The 20,317-nt window shown below is 40.7% G+C and overlaps 1 protein-coding gene across 2 annotated transcripts in view; it reads right to left on the bottom strand.

Moving 5' to 3' along the window:
• The window catches only part of LOC126473359 (transcriptional regulator ATRX homolog), a 479,699-nt gene that overhangs the window by 319,022 nt on the left and 140,360 nt on the right, over positions 1 to 20,317 (bottom strand). For both annotated transcript variants that reach the window (XM_050100365.1, XM_050100366.1), the window contains exon 11: positions 1,195 to 1,344. In XM_050100365.1, coding sequence (XP_049956322.1) covers positions 1,195 to 1,344 — 150 coding nt within the window. The remainder of the gene's footprint in view (positions 1 to 1,194; positions 1,345 to 20,317) is intronic.

Below are 20,317 nucleotides of genomic sequence, written 5' to 3'. Positions count from 1 at the left end.
ATCTGACATGGTGAGTTCCTCATTTCACGCTGTGCAATGTAAGGGAACATGGAATTCCATGGCGTAACATCATTGGATCGTTGTCCACAAATTTTTTCACATCCCGTTGGAAGATACCTTGATGCAGGAAGTGTAAATTATGGATGAATATTGTGCTGTGATGTGAAATTGTCAGAGGTTGGCTTTCAGAATTTTTTATATTAAAATAATGTGTGTTAACAGGTCATTCTGCATGGTAATCAATCAGTTTAACACTCCCACTTCCTACAAGTGTTCCACTTCATACGAATGCACTTCACTTCAAATTGTTTTCACTACAACTTAATATCAGCAGACTTTGATAGAAATGATACATCATGTTTCAAATTGTACACTTTTCACACTATGCTCATTGTTGACTTGAATCACAAATCAGCAAGAAAGTTGGCAAAGTGGTACTTTGAATTAAAATTAGTAAAACAAGGACCAAAGCCTGAATATCAAATGCTGATTCAGAACACAAATATGTATTCATATTTACACATGTTTTTAATTTTAAAAAATCCATATTTGCTTTTGTGCGAATGGCGAATTCACACTGACGTCACAAGTTCTTCTATGCTAGTTAACACTCCATTGCACTCACAATCATGCAATAGGAAACCGACCTGGAGCCTGAGAACCAACAGCTGATAATGAAGATTCCTCAAGATGGCAAACACAGTAGAGGTGACAGCAAAGATTGCAACAACTCAATGCACTAATTCACTTTTCCTTATTCTATTCCAAAACCAATTGTTTCCAAAGCAGGATCAAATTATCTGCAAGAAAATTACTCAGAAAATTTCCTTCCATCAACGAGTAGTTCAGCTCTCACTTAAATCCCTCGGAATTCCCCTGAGTCTTCCTGAATTACCCAATTTTTTCATTAAATTCTATTTTCCTGAGTATTCTCAATTTTCCAGGTTTTCCAGCCAAGTCGCCCCATGTTTATTGTCAAGAAAAAGTTATTTAACAGTAGAAAGAAAGTTAGTAAATTACAATTAAAAAATTACATTCACTGCATGTCATTTACTCACTTTCTCAAATTTTATGTTTTCATGTACTGCATTATAAGAAGTGATGCAACAGATAATCTAATATTATCATAATTACTATGACTTCATAAGTAATCAAAATTAACATCCAATATTGAAACAAGAAAAGTGTTTTCACCTGAATCACTGGAGTCGTGCAATAACAACTGCTTGGCAATTTCATCATGATTCCCAGTAACTTTATCATCTTGTTTTCCAGGTTTCACTGGGTGTCCCTCAGAAACTGGGCAATAGTCTTCTCCAGCAGTATCAGAATCAGTACTCGTATCTAAACAAGAGAAGTACAAAACAACTAAAACAGGAATATGGGCATCACATTATACATTAAAGGAAGAGTAGTACAATACAGTTATAACTATTACTCCGAAAACTTGCTGTCAGCTCACAGGCTGGATTAGAAGCGTATCAGTCACTCTCATAAGGTTACCTTTCCATTCTATAAATTTTTGCATCACCTTGTTGCATTGTTGAAAGGAGGAAGAAAGATAATATCATAAGGACAGAGTATCACAAGGGTAATATGCACAAATGCAATAAAAATTAAACATTAAATGGAGCAAACAATTATTAAGAAGGTAGACAACCTACTCACCTTAAGGACAAAATGCTGAGCAGCGAATAGGCTCACAAAACACAATACGCAATACAGATGTCAAACCAGCTTTTGAACACACATTTTTTTTCACACAGTTACAGCAATTCATCTTTAAGGTGAATAGGTAGGATGGCTTCGTCTCCTAATAACAATTTGTTTTCATCTCTGACCTTCCCCTTGATATTACCATCAACTGCAATGAATGAAATAACTGCCATACAAACAGAAATTTTTTGGAAAATACAAAGAGAGAGGCTTGAAGAACTAGAATTGCCCGCAGATATGGAATCATAATGAGTTACAATAGTAAGGCATTTACTCACAACATCCATAAGGAGGCTATGTCTCTGTACTGTTTCTATATGCATTGAAATAAGAGAGAGCTCAAGATACTAATGAATTTTATGACCCGTTATGAAACACTATCATAAAAATAAATAAAAATCATTATATACTACTCGTGGAAGATTTAAATGCTTGAATGGGTAAAAGACCTATTAAAGACCTACTATGTACAAAGGGTAAAAATAAACCATATAATTATGGAAAGAAGCTAACAGAGTTTGCCAGACATAGTAAATAAAGAATAACAAACACTTTTTTTTAAACACCACAGTACATACAGTTCCGTACAGTGAATGGTATGATGCCATTAATAAATACAGATCTTAATCAGAAGCATATAACTAAGGTAGAATATTCCAAATTTTTAGGTGTGTCCATTGATGAGAGATTAAATTGGAGGAAACACATTGATGATCTGCTGAAACGTTTGAGTTCAGCTACTTATGCAATAAGGGTCATTGCAAATTTTGGCGATAAACATCTTAGTAAAGTAGCTTACTACGCCTATTTTCACTCATTGCTTTCATTTTTTTTGTTGTGATCTTCAGTCCTGAGACTGGTTTGATGCAGCTGTCCATGCTACTCTATCCTGTGCAAGCTTCTTCATCTCCCAGTACCTACTGCAACCTACATCCTTCTGAATCTGCTTAGTGTATTCATCTCTTGGTCTCCCTCTACGATTTTTACCATCCACGCTGCCCTCCAATGCTAAATTTGTGATCCCTTGATCCCTCAAAACATGTCCTACCAACCGATCCCTTCTTCTAGTCAAGTTGTGCCACAAACTTCTCTTCTCCCCAATCCTATTCAATACCTCCTCATTAGTTACGTGATCTACCCACCTTATCTTCAGCATTATTCTGTAGCACCACATTTCAAAAGCTTCTATTCTCTTCTTGTCCAAACTAGTTATTGTCCATGTTTCACTTACATACATGGCTACACTCCATACAAATACTTTCAGAAACGACTTCCTGTCACTTAAATCTATACTCGATGTTAACAAATTTCTCTTCTTGAGAAACGCTTTCCTTGCCATTGCCAGTCTACATTTTATATCCTCTCTACTTCGACCATCATCAGTTATTTTACTCCCTAAATAGCAAAACTCCTTTACTACTTTAAGTGTCTCATTTCCTAATCTAATTCCCTCAGCATCACCCGACTTAATTTGACTACATTCCATTATCCTCATTTTGCTTTTGTTGATGTTCATCTTATATCTTCCTTTCAAGACACTGTCCATTCCGTTCAACTGCTCTTCCAAGTCCTTTGCTGTCTCTGACAGAATTACAATGTCGTCGGCGAACCTCAAAGTTTTTACTTCTTCTCCATGAATTTTAATACCTACTCTGAATTTTTCTTTTGTTTCCTTTACTGCTTGCTCAATATACGGATTGAATAACATCGGGGATAGGCTACAACCCTGTCTCACTCCTTTCCCAACCACTGCTTCCCTTTCATGCCCCTCGACTCTTATAACTGCCATCTGGTTTCTGTACAAATTGTAAATAGCCTTTCGCTCCCTGTATTTTACCCCTGCCACCTTCAGAATTTGAAAGAGAGTATTCCAGTCAACATTGTCAAAAGCTTTCTCTAAGTCTACAAATGCTAGAAACGTAGGTTTGCCTTTTCTTAATCTAGCTTCTAAAATAAGTCGTAGAGTCAGTATTGCTTCACGTGTTCCAACATTTCTACGGAATCCAAACTGATCTTCCCCGAGGTCCGCTTCTACCAGTTTTTCCATTCGTCTGTAAAGAATTCGCGTTAGTATTTTGCAGCTGTGACTTATTAAACTGATAGTTCGGTAATTTTCACATCTGTCAACACCTGCTTTCTTTGGGATTGGAGTTATTATATTCTTCTTCAATAAAATTCTTCAGGGTATCAGACCGCATCGTCATAATTTTAAAATGCGCCAACGTTTCGGCCAGCGTTGCAGCTAGCCTTCATCAGGGCCTTACGTTAACTGCTAAATGAACACACTTGGATTCCTTAAATAGCTGCACGAGAAAACCGTGTCGTTACTTGATTGGCTGTACTAGGAGGAGGAGGAGGGGTGAAAGGTATGCTTTATTGGTGTTTCCTTTATTATCTGTCATTGGCTGAAATAGCTGTTTTCTATTGGTCTTTATATTAATCCACCCCATTGGAGGAGACGGACGAATAGCGAACAGGTGATGGCTGTGACGTCACACTGTTTCCCTGCTGTCCAGAAGCCGGCTGCGGCGTGCCATTGCTCTGTGTGCTCGCGACCACTACTGTGGCTCTCCGCGTGTCCGCATGGGCCGCCACGGCTCTGCCGCCGCTCCGTAGCCCTGCTATTGCAGGCAGCCAAGACCTCGGAAGCTTGTACCCGTCCTCTCTATTCATGTTGGCGGGTCTTTTGGCTATTTCTATCGCCTCTCTAATCTTTCTTTTGAAAGTGAGAGGCTGTTTCGCCAGGACGCGGGCTTCTTGAAAAAATATTGGTTTCCCGCACTCGTCTCGGTGTTCCGCCACTGCTGACTTAGTGTGTTGTTTCAGGCGGATATATCTTTCATGTTCCGAGAGCCTAGTGCTGATCGGACGTCCCGTCTCACCTATGTAAACTAATCCACACGCACAACCAATTTCATACACGCCAGCTGTGTGTAGTTTGTCAACTGCATCCTTGGTAGAACCGAGCATGTCTGATATTTTGTTTCTGCTTCGGAAAATTGGTTTGATGTCGGCTTTTCGTAGAATTTTGCCAATACGTTCGGTGACCCCTTGTACATATGGTAACACAGCAATGCTCTGTGCCTCCTTCTCCTCTTCCCTATTAGTCTTCTCCCTTGTCGACATGGTGCTGTCTATCATCTGCTTCCCATAGCCATTAGTTCCGAAGATGGACCTGAGGTGTTCAAGTTCTGCCTTCAGATGCTCTTCGTCGCTTATCCTGTACGCTCTCTTCGTTAGCGTGTGCAGGGCGGACTTCTTCTGCGTGGGGTGATGGTGGGAGGAGGCGTGAAGGTACCTGTCCGTATTGGTTGGTTTCCTGTACACTTTGTGGCCAAGTTTACCATCAGGTTTTCGATAAACTTCCACGTCGAGAAAAGGCAGCACCCCATTCTTCTCTGTTTCCATTGTAAACTGGATTTTTCTATGCTGTTGGTTAAGGTGCTTGTGGAAGTTCTGTAACTCCTCTTCTCCGTGGGGCCAGATGACGAAAGTATCATCGACATAGCGAAGCCAACAATTTGGACGTAATGGTGCGGACTGGAGGGCTGTTTCCTCAAATGCCTCCATGAAAATTTCTGCTGCGATAGGCGATAGGGGTGAGCCCATAGCTACACCGTCAGTTTGTTCATAAAATTGACCTCTCCACCTGAAATAGGTGGTCGTCAGACAGTGGCGCACAAGCTCACATACATCAGGTGCCACGCGTTCTTCTAGGATGTTCACAGTATCTGACACTGGGACATTCGTGAATAGGGATTTGACGTCGAAGCTAACCATCAGATCTTGGTCCGTAACACGCATTTCCTTTAGGAGAGACACGAAGTGAGAGGAATCCTTAACGTAGGACTCGGTTTGATGCACTAGGTGTCGGAGCCTAGGTGCCAGTTCTTTCGCTAGGTAGTAGGTCGGCGAATTTATACTGTTTACTATGGGCCTTAAGGGGAAGTCGGTTTTGTGTACCTTCGGTACACCATATATCGACAAGGCCAGAAGATTCATCCCGCAAGTGACACAGGCACCAAGGATATATGGTGTACCGAAGGTACACAAAACCGACTTCCCCTTAAGGCCCATAGTAAACAGTATAAATTCGCCGACCTACTACCTAGCGAAAGAACTGGCACCTAGGCTCCGACACCTAGTGCATCAAACCGAGTCCTACGTTAAGGATTCCTCTCACTTCGTGTCTCTCCTAAAGGAAATGCGTGTTACGGACCAAGATCTGATGGTTAGCTTCGACGTCAAATCCCTATTCACGAATGTCCCAGTGTCAGATACTGTGAACATCCTAGAAGAACGCGTGGCACCTGATGTATGTGAGCTTGTGCGCCACTGTCTGACGACCACCTATTTCAGGTGGAGAGGTCAATTTTATGAACAAACTGACGGTGTAGCTATGGGCTCACCCCTATCGCCTATCGCAGCAGAAATTTTCATGGAGGCATTTGAGGAAACAGCCCTCCAGTCCGCACCATTACGTCCAAATTGTTGGCTTCGCTATGTCGATGATACTTTCGTCATCTGGCCCCACGGAGAAGAGGAGTTACAGAACTTCCACAAGCACCTTAACCAACAGCATAGAAAAATCCAGTTTACAATGGAAACAGAGAAGAATGGGGTGCTGCCTTTTCTCGACGTGGAAGTTTATCGAAAACCTGATGGTAAACTTGGCCACAAAGTGTACAGGAAACCAACCAATACGGACAGGTACCTTCACGCCTCCTCCCACCATCACCCCACGCAGAAGAAGTCCGCCCTGCACACGCTAACGAAGAGAGCGTACAGGATAAGCGACGAAGAGCATCTGAAGGCAGAACTTGAACACCTCAGGTCCATCTTCGGAACTAATGGCTATGGGAAGCAGATGATAGACAGCACCATGTCGACAAGGGAGAAGACTAATAGGGAAGAGGAGAAGGAGGCACAGAGCATTGCTGTGTTACCATATGTACAAGGGGTCACCGAACGTATTGGCAAAATTCTACGAAAAGCCGACATCAAACCAATTTTCCGAAGCAGAAACAAAATATCAGACATGCTCGGTTCTACCAAGGATGCAGTTGACAAACTACACACAGCTGGCGTGTATGAAATTGGTTGTGCGTGTGGATTAGTTTACATAGGTGAGACGGGACGTCCGATCAGCACTAGGCTCTCGGAACATGAAAGATATATCCGCCTGAAACAACACACTAAGTCAGCAGTGGCGGAACACCGAGACGAGTGCGGGAAACCAATATTTTTTCAAGAAGCCCGCGTCCTGGCGAAACAGCCTCTCACTTTCAAAAGAAAGATTAGAGAGGCGATAGAAATAGCCAAAAGACCCGCCAACATGAATAGAGAGGACGGGTACAAGCTTCCGAGGTCTTGGCTGCCTGCAATAGCAGGGCTACGGAGCGGCGGCAGAGCCGTGGCGGCCCATGCGGACACGCGGAGAGCCACAGTAGTGGTCGCGAGCACACAGAGCAATGGCACGCCGCAGCCGGCTTCTGGACAGCAGGGAAACAGTGTGACGTCACAGCCATCACCTGTTCGCTATTCGTCCGTCTCCTCCAATGGGGTGGATTAATATAAAGACCAATAGAAAACAGCTATTTCAGCCAATGACAGATAATAAAGGAAACACCAATAAAGCATACCTTTCACCCCTCCTCCTCCTCCTAGTACAGCCAATCAAGTAACGACACGGTTTTCTCGTGCAGCTATTTAAGGAATCCAAGTGTGTTCATTTAGCAGTTAACGTAAGGCCCTGATGAAGGCTAGCTGCAACGCTGGCCGAAACGTTGGCGCATTTTAAAATTATGACGATGCGGTCTGATACCCTGAAGAATTTTATTGAAGAAGACAACGGCCGCGGAAGCCTACGCTTATATTATATTCTTCTTGAAGTCTGAGGGTATTTCGCCTGTCTCATACATCGTGCTCACCAGATGGTAGAGTTTTGTCATGACTGGCTCTCCCGAGGCCATCAGTAGTTCTAATGGAATGTTGTCTACTCCCAGGGCCTTGTTTCGACTCAGGTCTTTCAGTGCTCTGTCAAACTCTTCACACAGTATCTTATCTCCCATTTCGTCTTCATCTACATCCTCTTCCATTTCCATAAAATTGTCCTCAAGTACATCGCCACTGTACAGACGATCTATATACTCCTTCCACCTTTCTGCCTTCCCTTCTTTGCTTAGAACTGGGTTGCCATTTGAGCTCTTGACATTCATACAAGTGGTTCTCTTCTCTCCAAAGGTCTCTTTATTTTTCCTGTAGGCAGTATCTATCTTACCCCTAGTGAGACAAGCCTCTACATCCTTACATTTGTCGTCTAGCCATCCCTGCTTAGCCATTTTGCACTTCCTGTCGAGCTCATTTTTGAGACGTTTGTATTCCTTTTTGCCTGCTTCATTTACTGCATTTTTATATTTTCTCCTTTCATCAATTAAATTCAATATTTCTTCTGTTACCCAAGGATTTCTATTAGCCCTCGTCTTTTTACCTACTTGATCGTCTGCTGCCTTCACTACTTCATCCCTCAGAGCTACCCATTCTTCTTCTACTGTATTTCTTTCCCCCATTCCTGTCAATTGTTCCCTTATGCTCTCCCTGAAACTCTCTACAACCTCTGGTTCTTTCAGTTTATCCAGGTCCCATCTCCTTAAATTCCCACCTTTTTGCAGTTTCTTCAGTTTCAATCTGCAGTTCATAACCAATAGATTGTGGTCAGAATCCACATCTGCCCCAGGAAATGTCTTACAATTTAAAACCTGGTTCCTAAATCTCTGTCTTACCATTATATAATCTATCTGATACCTTTTAGTATCTCCAGGATTCTTCCAGGTATACAACCTTCTTTTATGATTCTTGAACCAAGTGTTAGTTATGATCAAGTTATGCTCTGTGCAAAATTCTACCAGGCGGCTTCCTCTTTCATTCCTGCCCCCCAATCCATATTCACCTACTACGTTTCCTTCTCTCCCTTTTCCTACTGACGAATTCCAGTCACCCATGACTATTAAATTTTCGTCTCCCTTCACTACCTGAATAATTTCTTTTATCTCGTCATACATTTCATCTATTTCTTCATCATCTGCAGAGCTAGTTGGCATATAAACTTGTACTACTGTAGTAGGCATGGACTTTGTGTCTATCTTGGCCACAATAATGCATTCACTATGCTGTTTGTAGTAGCTAACCCGCACTCCTATTTTTTTATTCATTATTAAACCTACTCCTGCATTACCCCTATTTGATTTTGTATTTATAACCCTGTAATCACCTGACCAAAAGTCTTGTTCCTCCTGCCACCGAACTTCACTAATTCCCACTATATCTAACTTTAACCTATCCATTTCCCTTTTTAAATTTTCTAACCTACCTGCCCGATTAAGGGATCTGACATTCCATGCTCCGATCCGTAGAACGCCAGTTTTCTTTCTCCTGATAATGACGTCCTCCTGAGTAGTCCCCACCCGGAGATCCGAATGGGGGACTATTTTACCTCTGGAATATTTTACCCAAGAGGACGCCATCATCATTTAATCATACAGTAAAGCTGCATGTCCTCGGGAAAAATTACGGCTGTAGTTTCCCCTTGCTTTCAGCCGTTCGCAGTACCAGCACAGCAAGGCCGTTTTGGTTATTGTTACAAGGCCAGATCAGTCAATCATCCAGACTGTTGCCCCTGCAACTACTGAAAAGGCTGCTGCCCCTCTTCAGGAGCCACATGTTTGTCTGGCCTCTCAACAGATACCCCTCCGTTGTGGTTGCACCTACGGTACGGCCATCTGTATAGCTGAGACACGCAAGCCTCCCCACCAACGGCAAGGTCCATGGTTCATGGGGGGATTGCTTTCATATGGCATCATATTTTGGGGTAATTCATCACTGAGGAATAAAGTATTTACTGCACAAAAGCGTGTAATCAGAATAATAGCTGGAGTCCACCCAAGATCATCCTGCAGACATTTATTTAAGGATCTAGGGATATTCACAGTAGCTTCTCAGTATATATACTCTCTTATGAAATTTGTTATTAACAACCAAACCCAATTCAAAAGTAATAGCAGTGTGCATAACTACAATACTAGGTGAAAGGATGATCTTCACTATTCAATATTAAATCTAACTTTGGCACAGAAAGGGGTGAATTATACTGCCACTAAAGTCTTTGGTCACTTACCAAACAGTATCAAAAGTCTGACAGATAACCAACAAGTATTTAAGAAGAAATTAAAAGAATTTCTGAATGACAACTCCTTCTACTCCATAGAGGAATTTTTAGATATAAATTAAGAAAAAAAATTATAAAAAAATAAAAAATAAAAAAATAAAAAACACAAAAAAATATAAAAAGTTGTTATATTAACTTAAGTATGTTGTTAAATTAACTTAATTATGTCATGTATTGGAAAATTTGACTCGTTCCACATCATTATGAAATATCGTATTCATGATCCATGGAACTAGTATTAATCTAATCTAATCTAATCTAATCCATAAATTTACATGAGCAGCTCAAGGTACAGGTTCAATAACAGACTACATTCTTGCAAATAAAAAGATATGGGTAAGAATAAAAGACATCTTGATAGAATTTTGAGTGGACTCTAAAACAGAGGAAATTATTAAGAAAACTCTAACACAGACACATTCAAAGGTATAATTTATGGGAGAACTCTCCAAAGAGTCTTTAATTAAAACTGGATTGCGACAGAGTGATGGACAGTCCCCAGTTCTTTTCAGTTGTGTGTTAGAGGTGGTCTTCTGAAAATGAGAAAAAGAATTAGTCAGGAAAAGGCTAGTGAACAAAGTTCACACTGGAGGCTCAAAGAACAGTTATTGCAGTAAACTGCCTTGCTTACACCAATGACTTGGTGGTCCTGTCAAAAAAAACAAGTACACAACCAACATCCAAACAGCACCTCGTCACCTAGCAACAGATAGAAAAATGACAGTTTCAGCTATCTTGGTGAGATAACGCATGTGACAGTTAGTAAAAAAGAAGCCAACAATAGAAAGCGAGAGAAGATTGTGACTGCTTTCAAAGGAAAGCTTAATTCAGGCACTACAACACAATGATCAAAACCAAGTGTCTGTACACTATTTACTGGCTGAGAATGACAGGAAAGGTTGACTGAGAGAAGACAAGAAATTTTAGTACAAAAGCCTTTGCAAGAGGATAGTATAGAGTTCGAGGAAGAGAAGAATTATAACGGGATAATGAGTGCCTGACGAAGTCAATAATGAAATGGTCACTGAATGGACATCTGTTCAGGATGGATGTAACACCACTTATGAAGTAGATATTTAATGTATTGAACAGCACACATAGTCTTTGATAAACAGCTGAAGGAAGTAAGGAAGGACCTCAAGAACACTGAAGTGAATCAGAAAGATTTCTCCAACTGTGATCGGTTAGAGATCACTAAGCAATAACTTTAAGGATTTCCATGATGAGCAATAGCAAAACAGCAGCTGTACAGAAGAGAGAAAACAGGCTGCAAGAGACAGAATAACACACTTTTGGGCTGCAAAATAGGCTTCCAAAAATGCCTAGAGTTCTCTAACGGCCGTACACGAGAGTGGAAAAAAGACAAAAGACTCTACAGAAGCTTGGATGTATTATCACATCACTTGTAAATAAGAAACAATATAACTGGTTTTTTTTTTTTTTTTTTTTTTTTTTTTTTTTTTTTTTAATGGGAAAAACCATGCATCAACTCCCAGTCAGGCGTAAGAACTTATAAGGCACGCCAAACTGTCATATCAAAAGAGACTAAACGAGAAATGGCAAATGAAACCATCAAGTAACAACATAAATGGAGACTGGAATACTGTTACAGAAATTAGCCGTTGAAACATTAGGAACAAGGGAGAGAGAGAAATCAAATTGCACAAACTAATGAGGAATAAGTCTGTTAAACTCCTGTAACGAACTGCATACTAAAATTATGAATAAAAGATTAATACCAACAGTGTAAGCACAATGTTAAAACCTATAACATGGTTTTAGAAAAGGTAGATCAAACTGTATTTGTGTTTTCACTATGGCGCAAGCAACTGAGAAAAGAAGAGAATTCTGACGATCAACTCATTACGTTTTTACTGATCATGAAAAAGCGTTTGACAAGGTAAGACCGAAAATGCTACTGGGATCGTTAAAGAAATGACACTTCCAACACATCTGATTTCGGCAATTCAGTCATTATACAAAAATAACAAAATAAGGATCCATATTGTAAGGGATACGAAAGGGAAGCAGTGGTTGGGAATGGAGTGAGACAGGGTTGTAGCCTCTCCCTGATGTTATTCAATCTCTATATTGAGCAAGCAGTGAAGGAAACAAAAGAAAAATTCGGAGTAGGTATTAAAATCCATGGAGAAGAAATAAAAACTTTGAGGTTCGCCGATGACATTGTAGTTCTGTCAGAGACAGCAAAGGACTTAGAAGAGCAGTTGAACGGAATGGATAGTGTCTTGAAAGGAGGATATAAGATGAACATCAACAAAGGCAAAACGAGAATAATGGAATGTAGTCAAATTAAGTCGGGTGATGCTGAGGGAATTAGATTAGGAAATGAGACACTGAAATTAGTAAAGGAGTTTTCCTATTTGGGGAGCCAAATAACCGATGATGGTCGAAGTAGAGAAGATATAAAATGTAGACTGGCAATGGCAAGGAAAGCATTTCTCAAGAAGAGAAATTTGTTAACATCGAGTATAGATTTAAGTGACAGGAAGTCGTTTCCGAAAGTATTTGTATGGAGCGTAGCCACGTATGGAAGTGAAACGTGGACGATAAATAGTTTGGAAAAGGAGAGAATAGAAGCTTTCGAAATGTGATGCTACAGAAGAATGCTGAAGATTTGATGGATAGATCACATAACTAATGAGGAGGTATTGAATAGAATTGGGGAGAAGAGAAGTTTGTGGCACAACTTGACTAGAAGAAGGGATCGGTTGGTAGAACATGTTCTGAGGCATCAATGGATCACAAATTTAGTACTGGAGGGCAGCGTGGAGGGTAAAAATCGTAGAGGGAGACCAAGAGTTGAATACACTAAGCAGATTCAGAAAGATGTAGGTTGCAGTAGTTACTGCGAGATGATGAAGCTTGCACAGGATAGAGTAGCATGGAGAGCTGCATCTAACCAGTGTCAGGACTGAAGACCACAACCACAACCACAACAACAACAACAACAACAACAACATTGTAAGGAATGGGACAAAATCTATCAATATTAATCAGAGAGTTAGACAAGACTGCCCACTGTTCCTCACAATTTTCAACGTTTATTTTCACATTATCATTCATAACGATGCATTAAGATGTGATAATTACAATTTCACGGTGCTGCTGTTTGCTGAAGATCAGATTGCAACAGGTGAATCTGAAGAAAAGATCCAAATTACAGTAAACAGTTGAGTCAAATTGCCACTAAATATGGAACGAGAATGACAGATAAAGCAAAAGTGGTGAAATTTCAAGGATTGGAACCCATAAGAGCCAGAAGTGCTATAGATGGACAAATAACTGAACAAATAAAGAGAATTTAAATATCTAGAGAGTAATTTTGAATTTTCCAAGTCACATGACTTGGAGCTAAAATTGGCCAGGTTCAGACATACCCGTGGAACATCACATCAGACATTAAAAAAAATTAAATTTTACAAATAATAGGCCTGTCTTTGCTGCTGTACAGTATCAAATGTTGGATCCTAGTATCATTACAATTATGACAAATTGAATCACCACAGATGGGGTTCCTATGCTTTGTAGAGGAATATTCACCACTGGATCAGAAATGAAGTGGATAATATAATGTTGGCTAAAGGTAGCATTAATTTTCTATTACGAGAGGGTTGGAACTTAAATAGTGGCAACTATTTATTCACAAGCATTACAAAAGAGTTGCACGTTTGCACCTGTTACTGTCCTTCAAAGCAGTCACCAGCGTTGCGTAGAACCTGTTGCCAGCGATGTGGAAGGAGTAGTATACCATTAGCAGAGTCTGTTCTGTTGATGGTGCGAATGGAGCGGTCTACTGCATATTGAATGTCTGGAACAGTTCTGAAGCGAATGCCACGAAGTGGTTCCTTCATCTTCGGAATCAAATCAAAGTCACAAGGACTTAAGTCCGGGGAGTATTGTGGGTGGTACAGTACTTCCAACTCCCATCGACCGAACAGAGCAGCCCCAGCTTGTGCTGTATGCGCCTGGGCACTGTCGTGCAAAAATGGTGGGTCGGTTGCGCAGAAAGTGTCGCCGCTTCTTTCGCGAAGCTGAATGCAGGTGAGGCTCCAAAAATGAACAGCAACACTGTGCAATGACGGTCTGCTGTGGAGGAACATAATGCATTAGGATAACACAATCACCGTCGTACACGAGAATCACCATAACTTTCATCATACTGGGACTCTGACACAGTTTCGACTTTCACGGAGACCCATAATGATGCGATTCATTGGATTGGCATTTCAGTTTTGGCTCTTAAGATGTAGCCCATGTCTCATACAGTGTTATGATACGGCGTAAGAAAGCCTCTCCTTCGCACTCATAGCGCTCCAAATGCGTCTGAGCAGTGTCGTAATGCATCCATTTCTGCATTTCCGTCAAGTCATGCAGAACCCATCGTGATGCAATTTTTCGTATGCCCAGGCGTTCCTTCAGGATGCGAAGCACACTCGTATGCGCTAATCCGGTTACGTGGGTGAGCTCACGAATCGTATGGCGTCGATCACTGCCCACTAATGCGGCAACACAGGGTGTCTACGTGGACAAGAAAAAATTTCTCCCGGATGAAATTAAGTATAAAGCGGGTGAAAATACATCCGTGTTAAGTAACAGTATACTTTCCCTCGGAGCCTTTGAATCGTAAAGGTCTTATACCGGCGGAGGACTTCCCAGCACTTTAGGAAACGAAATCCAGGAAAAACAATGCATTTCGAAAGTTGTTTGATACGAGACAATATGCACAGAGTTTACTTTCGTAATGCGAAAGTATATACACAAATTCCACAAATTACAGCACGCTAGCTTCCGAAACTCTAAAATAGAGATTGCGTTGAGTGATGCACTTTTGTCAGCCAGTCATAGCTCATGTCACGTGATCTCACTAGCGAATGACCTCAGTTATTCAGAGCACGAGGCCTATGAGAAACACAGGCCGCGGCGCGTACATTACGAAGATAGGCCGAGCTCGCTCAACTCAGCAAAGTGTATGTACGAACGAGAATTGCATCGTCTACTGGCATCCACTGTTATTAGTCCTACAATGATAGGAAGTCCATAGGCCTACTAACAGGCTCTAATTTGCAATTAAAATCGTGCCAAAATGATTATCAGTTGCGTAGAAAAGTCGAAGTGTTCTGGCATGAAGAGATTTCTGACATTGCTCAGTAACACATTATGCACATTTTTTTGAAGGTCAATTACACTTTTTGCCATCGATTGTATAATTTTTTATCTATGAAAGAACAACATTAAATATGAAAACTAACTTGAAGCTCGGTCTTTTTTTAGCGTGTGTTACACGTTAAGTCATATCAAATACAAATGTGCCGGTAAAATTTTAAATAGTGGCATAAATGACTTATCTTCTGGGCCCGACATTTTTCAAATGGCTGATCCTCAAAGTGTTACGTTTTGAATGAGAGTTATAACACCCTGTGATTTAAGAAATTCACTGCACATTCTCACACGTAACATAAATCATCTTGCGTGGAAATTTACTTTGAAAGTAATGCATCTCAAGCCACTATTCGTAATATTTTCTGGTGATCTGTTAGAAATGCAAACAATTGTGACGTCACGCACATCGAATGCACATTAGTTGTTACGGACGTACTGCATAATCTTCGACCTAAAGCCTTTGACACTTTTCGGTGTCGGCACTCTGGTCTGTGCATTGTGTAAATTACCTATTTTCTATGCAACTAAACTTTTCTTTTGGTGTTATTCTCTGATTTACGTTTCATTGCTGCAGTATTATTCAGCAGTAGTGGACTAAAGTTCTTTGTCAGCGTATCAGATCTTACACGTCAAACCTACAAAACTTTAACTAAAATCAAAAACAATGAAAAATCCCGGAATTCTAAAAAATTCCCGGGTTTTTCCCGGATCTCCTGGGCCGTATACACCCTGTCCACACATAAAGGAGCTGGAGATCCCCAGAACAATCGGAGACACACCCTCTGTATCCGAACATCACTCCTGCACCCTCCATTACCACAAAAAAAAAAAAAAAAAACTGGCTACATGAACAAGGTAAAATCTCAGTACAGAGGAAAATGACGATGTGTCTGTCAACCAATGACAGATGTAAAAGAACAAGAAGTAATAAAAAGATGGGAAGAGCAGGTGTGTTGTTCATGCCACATCCTTGCCCACGTTTATTACATTTTGTTGCTAAGTCTTAATGCACAGAATACCAGTATTTTGTTACAGGAGGCTAGTGAATAGGTAGGTTCACAAAGCAGACTCATCGAATGATGTGCCAGATCATTACATAGCGTGAGAACAGCCTAGTGAGCAAGAAATGCATCGGACTAGACCAGAGAGAGACAGTGAGGATCGTGCACTAAGCTGACAAGGGAACCTCCCCATCGCACCTCCCTCAGATTTAGTTATAAGTTTGCACAGTGGATAGGCCTTGAAAAACTGAACACAGATCAATCGAGAAAACAGTAAGAAGTTGTGTGGAACTATGAAAAAAAATAAGCAAAATATACAAACTGAATAGTCCATGCGCAAGATAGGCAACATCAAGGATAGTGTGAGCTCAGGAGCGCCGTGGTCCCGTGGTTAGCGTGAGCAGCTGCGGAATGAGAGGTCCTTGGTTCAAGTCTTCCCTCGAGTGAAAAGTTTAATTTTTTTATTTTCAGACAATTATTATCTGTCCGTCAGTCCGTCCGTCCGTCCGATGCAAGGTAACTGCGCCATAGTATGGGGACACTACACCTAAACAAACATCGAAAGACACGACGTCAGTCGACTACAGCGCACGGAAGAGAGAGTATTCCTGCTAACAAGGCTCCCTGGCTGGCAGTTGACTGTTCGCTACTTTGGACAAGCGTGCATTAAATACGTGAGATGTATTCCGTGGGCAATATGAATCCAGCAAATATAGCTCGCGACTTCAATAACAAGGTCAATGAATATTTTCCGAACTGTACGGAAATGGAAAGTTCCTTAAGGGATCGAACAATTGTCAAACATTTGTATGATTATTTCCTACATTTGTCGATGAACAGTATGTGTGGTGATGCCGATACCTTGCTGATTTCTGCGGGCTGTATGTACCAGATGATGAGAGTGTTGACGATCCATATGAAGAACACAAAGAGGAAATACTGCGACTTCAATCTGATGGTATTTCTTTGGGTTACATGAAGGAAATGCTCCAATACAGGTTACTGTCCAAACCAATTAAAAAATGCAAATATAGATTATGGAGTGAAGTAACAAATAAATTTCAGAAATTTAATGGGATGGAGGAAAAAAAGCACAATTAAATATTGCAAAGAAGCCGTGGAACAAGGTGGAACCCGAAGACAGAAGTTCAGTGAACTAGAAAACCATGTATACCGACAATTTATTAAAGCCAGAAATGAATTACGTGCAGTGCATGATACAGACCTACAGATTTGGGGATTGCAGTACGCTAAACAAATCGACCTGGACTTCAAGGCTTCATCTCATTGGCTTGTCACGTTCAAAGAAAATACAAAATTACGAGCAGGAAGATTACGAAATATGTAAGCAAGAACTACATGAATAAACTGGAAGAACCTTTAGTGTGTTCCAAGACGTTTGTTACAGAAACTAACGTCAGATTCCAACAGTATGAAGACGCACATATTATCAACTCAGAACAGTCCGCTTTTAAATATGAAATGAAATCGACCCGCACATTATCATTCGTTGGGGAAGGCGACACGGAATGTACTGCAGACCAGCTGCATGCCACTTCACACAGTTCAAAGCAGGAGTTCTTTTACCTACATTTTATTTATGTTTGTATTTGGACCGCAAGTTCAGCAACAGGTGAGTAGGGTACTTGCACAAACACCGAATGTCATTGTGAATTGCAGTGCATCAGGAAAAATGGAGAAAAGACTAGTGAAAGACTTTAATGAACGTGTGATTGTTCCTTACACAGACAAAGATTTTGCCTTACTCCTTGACAGCTATACAGGACAGAAGGATCAGGCATTTTACAATTTTAGTGTGGGAGTAGACATGATTACCATTCCTCCAGGTTTTACACCTCTTGTGCAACCATTAGATGTGTTTGGTTTTCGGCAAGTGAAATACTTTGTGAAAAGATTCTATGATTTTGCAAAGCTGCACAGGTACACAGAGCAGTATTGTTTATGTGATTGTGTGTCAATTATCAAAGTTCAGGCACGCACACATAATCAACTTCGCTCTCCAAAATTCCAGGACATGTTAAGATTTGCTTGGACATATGCAGGAGTTGAATGTCTACACACAGAAAAATTTGAAAACGTTAAAAACATATGTTTTGACAGAGCACAGGGAAAACTGCGCGTCTGTGAAACTGCTGCATTCATTTGTTGCAATTTATGTGAAACTCTTATGTTTTCATCACTTTTTGGGAGTGATTATCACATCCACAAGAAAACCTAAATCGGGCAAGGTAGAAGAATCTTTTTACCCATTTGCCAAGTGTACAAGTTAGGTGGGTCGACAACATATTCCTGTCATGTGATGCACATGCCGTCACCAGTGTCATATAGAAAATATCAGACGTGTTTTCCTGTGGAAGAATCGGTTGACCTACGACCTTGAGATCAAATGTTTTTTGTTCCCATTGGAGAGGCACGTCCTTTCATCGACTAATCGCACGGTTTTGCGGTGCGGTCGGAAAACACAGACACTAAACTTATTACAGTGGAACACAGACGTAAATGAACGAACGGACAGATCATAAATTTGTGAAAATAAAGAAAGTAAACTTTTCACTCGAGGGAAGACTTGAACCAAGGACCTCTCATTCTGCAGCTGCTCACGCTAACCATGGGACCACAGCGCTCCTGAGCTCACACTATCCTTGATGTTGCATATCTTGCACATGGACTACTCAGTTTGTATATTTTGCTTATTTTTTTCATAGTTCCACATAACTTCTTCCTGTTTTCTCGATTGATCTGTTTTCAGTTTTTCAAGGCCTATCCACTGTGCCAACTTATAACTAAATATGAGGGGGGTGCAATGGGGAGGTTACCTTGTGAGCACCAAGGAGCAAATCTTTCATTATTTATATTTACTGTTTAAATATTAATATACAGCTCCGACCATGCTGATGACTTTATTTGCACTAAGAACTTGCTAAAAATAATTTCAATATTACTCAGTTTATCAGCAACTTATAAATTTTAATTACTGTCAGATAAAATAAAATTAGTTGGCACCCTAACATTTTACAATTTTGATTATGCTTAGCATTTAAACCAACCCACTTGTCACATTATTATGCACTGTTTATGACACAAGCATTAGCATCTACGAGAGGTAAGCAAGTTGGCCACAATTCAGTTACGAGTAGTAGTGGGCGGACACACTAGACTTTTATCTGTAAATCACACGTAGCACCACTGTGTGCCCCATGTACATATTGTGGCAGGCGATATTTCAAACATTCATTCCTGTCTGTTGTGATAGCGTTACACAGAAGCCACACTGGGACCATCTAGCTACAGCAGCCATGGGCCCATTCGGTTGGAGCAAGTGACGGGACTCCCCTCCAATCCCTCAAGCAGCCAACAACCAGGAAACAAGACATGGTAGTTCGGATTCACAATGAAATGGTGAAAGTGTATTGCATAGTTGAACAGCAGTCGCTGGTGTCTTATCTTTAAGGAAGGGTAACCAGCTTCGAAGAGGTTGCTGTTCACAGGACTGCTCCGAAAGGCACTTGTCAGAGTGCATATTTGAAGAGAACAGTGTATTTGAATTTTGTTGTGGATTATGACATTGTGAAAAGTGAATGTAAATATTCCCATGTACCTATTGAAAAGGCATGATATTATTTATGACGAAAAATGGATGTTAGGGGAAAACATTGCTTTTAAACTGTGGACATGCCGGATTTAATGAACAATGAGTGGATGGTTATTGCCATGACATTTATCCACCTTCGAATTGGCTGTGGCAGACACAGAACAAGCAACTGGGGGGTGCGGCCAGCTAAAACTGATTGGCGGTATGAGCTGCACGTTGGCGGCTTTAACAGTCTGTGGTGGGCCATGAGCGGTACTTCCCACGCCGAGGTCAACACGGTACTGGCGACTTAGGTGTGTCTGTCCGGGTTGATAGCTCCATGCACGTCACAGGTTGCACAACAGTGTGGATGCCGTGCCAGACTTTGCTCTAAAAGTTGTACTCACAAAATTATTAAAGAAGGGAACTTTTGTTGTTAATTTCAGGCGATTTCATCTTGTAATTTTAGGCTAAGTAAATTTTGTGTTTCATGAATTATTCATGGTGCAACATGGATATTTTTAATGACAATACAGATGATGAGATCACCACTCGAGCAGATGTTGTTAATATTGAGTAAAATATAAATGAATTAATTAATAA

Source organism: Schistocerca serialis, chromosome 4 (assembly GCF_023864345.2).
Source record: "Schistocerca serialis cubense isolate TAMUIC-IGC-003099 chromosome 4, iqSchSeri2.2, whole genome shotgun sequence".
Lineage (NCBI taxonomy): Eukaryota > Metazoa > Arthropoda > Insecta > Orthoptera > Acrididae > Schistocerca > Schistocerca serialis.
Note: the sequence above shows the minus strand (reverse complement) of the source record. Positions and strands in the feature narration are given on the sequence as shown.